General features: G+C 45.6%; 2 protein-coding genes across 2 annotated transcripts in view; one reads left to right on the top strand and one right to left on the bottom strand.

The window, feature by feature from the left end:
- Positions 1–104, top strand: part of Pmar_PMAR004204 (ATP-binding cassette transporter, putative) — a gene marked incomplete at both ends in the record, with an annotated part of 2,358 nt that extends 2,254 nt beyond the window's left edge. Inside the window, one exon of the mRNA XM_002768567.1 lies at positions 1–104. This exon is cut by the window's left edge and continues 4 nt beyond it. Coding sequence (XP_002768613.1) covers positions 1–104 — 104 coding nt within the window.
- Positions 105–1,728: 1,624 nt separating this feature from the next.
- Pmar_PMAR004203 (hypothetical protein) lies at positions 1,729–2,004 on the bottom strand (the record flags this gene model as incomplete). Its single annotated transcript, XM_002768566.1, has 2 exons — positions 1,729–1,743; positions 1,864–2,004. 2 exons carry the CDS (start codon positions 2,002–2,004, stop codon positions 1,729–1,731), a joined length of 156 nt encoding a protein of 51 aa, XP_002768612.1.
- Positions 2,005–2,197: the final 193 nt, after the last annotated feature.

The raw sequence follows: 2,197 nt of genomic DNA, 5'->3' as shown, positions 1-2,197 counted from the left end.
GTCACTGTCAGATCCCCACTCGTGCGATGAGAGTATATGAGCCCTCGATATCTCTCGACATGGCACCCCACTGTGAAGCCCGCTCCTCGTCAAAAGGCGCATAGGCCACATGAGAGTTCCCCCCATCCCAATGTGATTGGGACGGAGGTATTGCATACAAGACCGCTGGCGCCGAATCGCCTCGTGGTGGGACTGATGCCCTCGCCGGAGAGTTCGGATCCACTTCCTGTTCAATCCGCTCTGAGCCCTTGATGGAAAACAAGCCTATCGATGACTGTCTTTGTAGTTGCTTCGATGCTTTCGAGCTCACACTGGATCCACCATGTGAAGATCGAAGAGCTACTGCTAGTGCGGCCCCCTCCAATTCGTCAATCTCCGCTTGGATTCTTCGCAAACGATCCAGATGCAGTGATTCCCGCGAAGCCAAATCCATAAGCTCTTCGGGGGGATCTCCTTCGTCCGGTACGATGATATTCTTCATCATTTCCCTGACATCATTCACCCTTCCCTGGACCCTGCCACGTTCCACACGGAGCTTGAATAGCTCTTTCTGACGAGCTATCTCTAGAGTCTCAATCGTAGCTGACCCTTGTGCCGTCTTTGCCTCTGCCACAGCTGTCACCATGTCTTTATCTCCATCGTGATCACTCGGTTGGGCATTCAACTCCACAGTCATAGGCATGGAAATAGAGTCGAGTGGATAGTGCAAAACGGCAACTGAGGATGTGCGCTTGAGAATAGATGACATCTCATCAACACAGTCCCCAAGTGATATACGAATGAATGAATATATACGAGTATATACAATTATCCTCGATCATTCGCGTATCCTGGGCGAGCGCGCTTATCTCTCACCAGGGTGAGACAGTGGGCGATCCATTATATAGTTGGGGCCTTGTAGTAATAACTGTTGAATAGTGAAAGATACCCGTCCACAACCATGACAGAAGAATTTGCGAAGCACAGATTCACAAGCACTGGGAGTCCCAGTCTGGGACCAATGAAGGAGCTACGATTATATAGTATATAATCGTAGCATCCGAGTATATAATATATACTCAGATGCGGTCAGTGATGAAAATCCAGCCGCATTCTCTTGTACCTTATTTTTTCTTTCGCGCGCTCCGCGCGCGCCCGCATAGGTTATTAACCCCCGGGGTTTATACTCGTTAACCCCCGGGTATTTATCCGGGGTTTATTCGACGGGGTTTATTATAAACCCCCAGCCACCGACCACCCTGGTCTGTTGTTTATCTAATCCTTGTAGTTGTTGTCTATAGAAGGGTACACGAATGACTTTTTCAGATGGTTCACCATCAACCCATTTCCATCGAATACTCCATTCTCCTTCATGTCTTATAGCTGTGAAGTCACTCTCTTCTATAACTGCATCTTTTTCTCCTACTATCACACAAGCATCACTCCCTTGTACTTCATTACAATTCCGTACATACTTCAAGGATCCAACTGTATCACAATAATCCATTCCTAACAGTATATCAATAGGCTTGTGATTCATTTGTATAATTCCCTCTCTACTATTCACCACAAGACTATTCAACTCAACATCTTTGTTTACAACCAATGAACAACTACCATATATAGGAACTGCACCAGCTAATGATGTCACTCTATCATTATTTCGTACTTCATTAACGTCATTACCAATCGCTTCAGCGACCTTCAACGACGACAATGTTCTCGAGCATCCAGTATCAAGAACTGCTATCACTGTGATGTCACCTACGATAACATATTTCGAAGGATGTCCCACATCACATTCATCCTTCCACTCACTACCTACCTTCATCCGTTTATTTGGTGAGTCATCACTGTCCTCATCACGACTTCTTTTACCTTTACCTTTTCCTTTTCCTTTCCCTTTTCCTCCTTTACTATACCAATGTCCTTTACCCCATGGTCGCCATTCATACCAACCATTTCCTTTGCCAAAACCTTTACCCTTTCCTTTACCGAAACCTTTGCCTTTCCCTTTACCGCCATTATAACTATATTCCCAGTGACCGACAGCTACAACCTTGTCCTCGTCTTTTCTCGAATCTTCTTTATCACTGCCTTCATCACCATCGCCATCATTTGCATCCAAACTGTCTCCGACCAAAGTGACTGCCTCCGTCAAAGTTTGCTTGGGTAGTTTCATGAAGTATTATAATAACCTTCAACAATCTTTGATTGT

The sequence above is a fragment of the Perkinsus marinus genome (genome assembly GCF_000006405.1).
Source record: "Perkinsus marinus ATCC 50983 genomic scaffold scf_1104296967842, whole genome shotgun sequence".
Lineage (NCBI taxonomy): Eukaryota > Perkinsozoa > Perkinsida > Perkinsidae > Perkinsus > Perkinsus marinus.
Note: the sequence above shows the minus strand (reverse complement) of the source record. Positions and strands in the feature narration are given on the sequence as shown.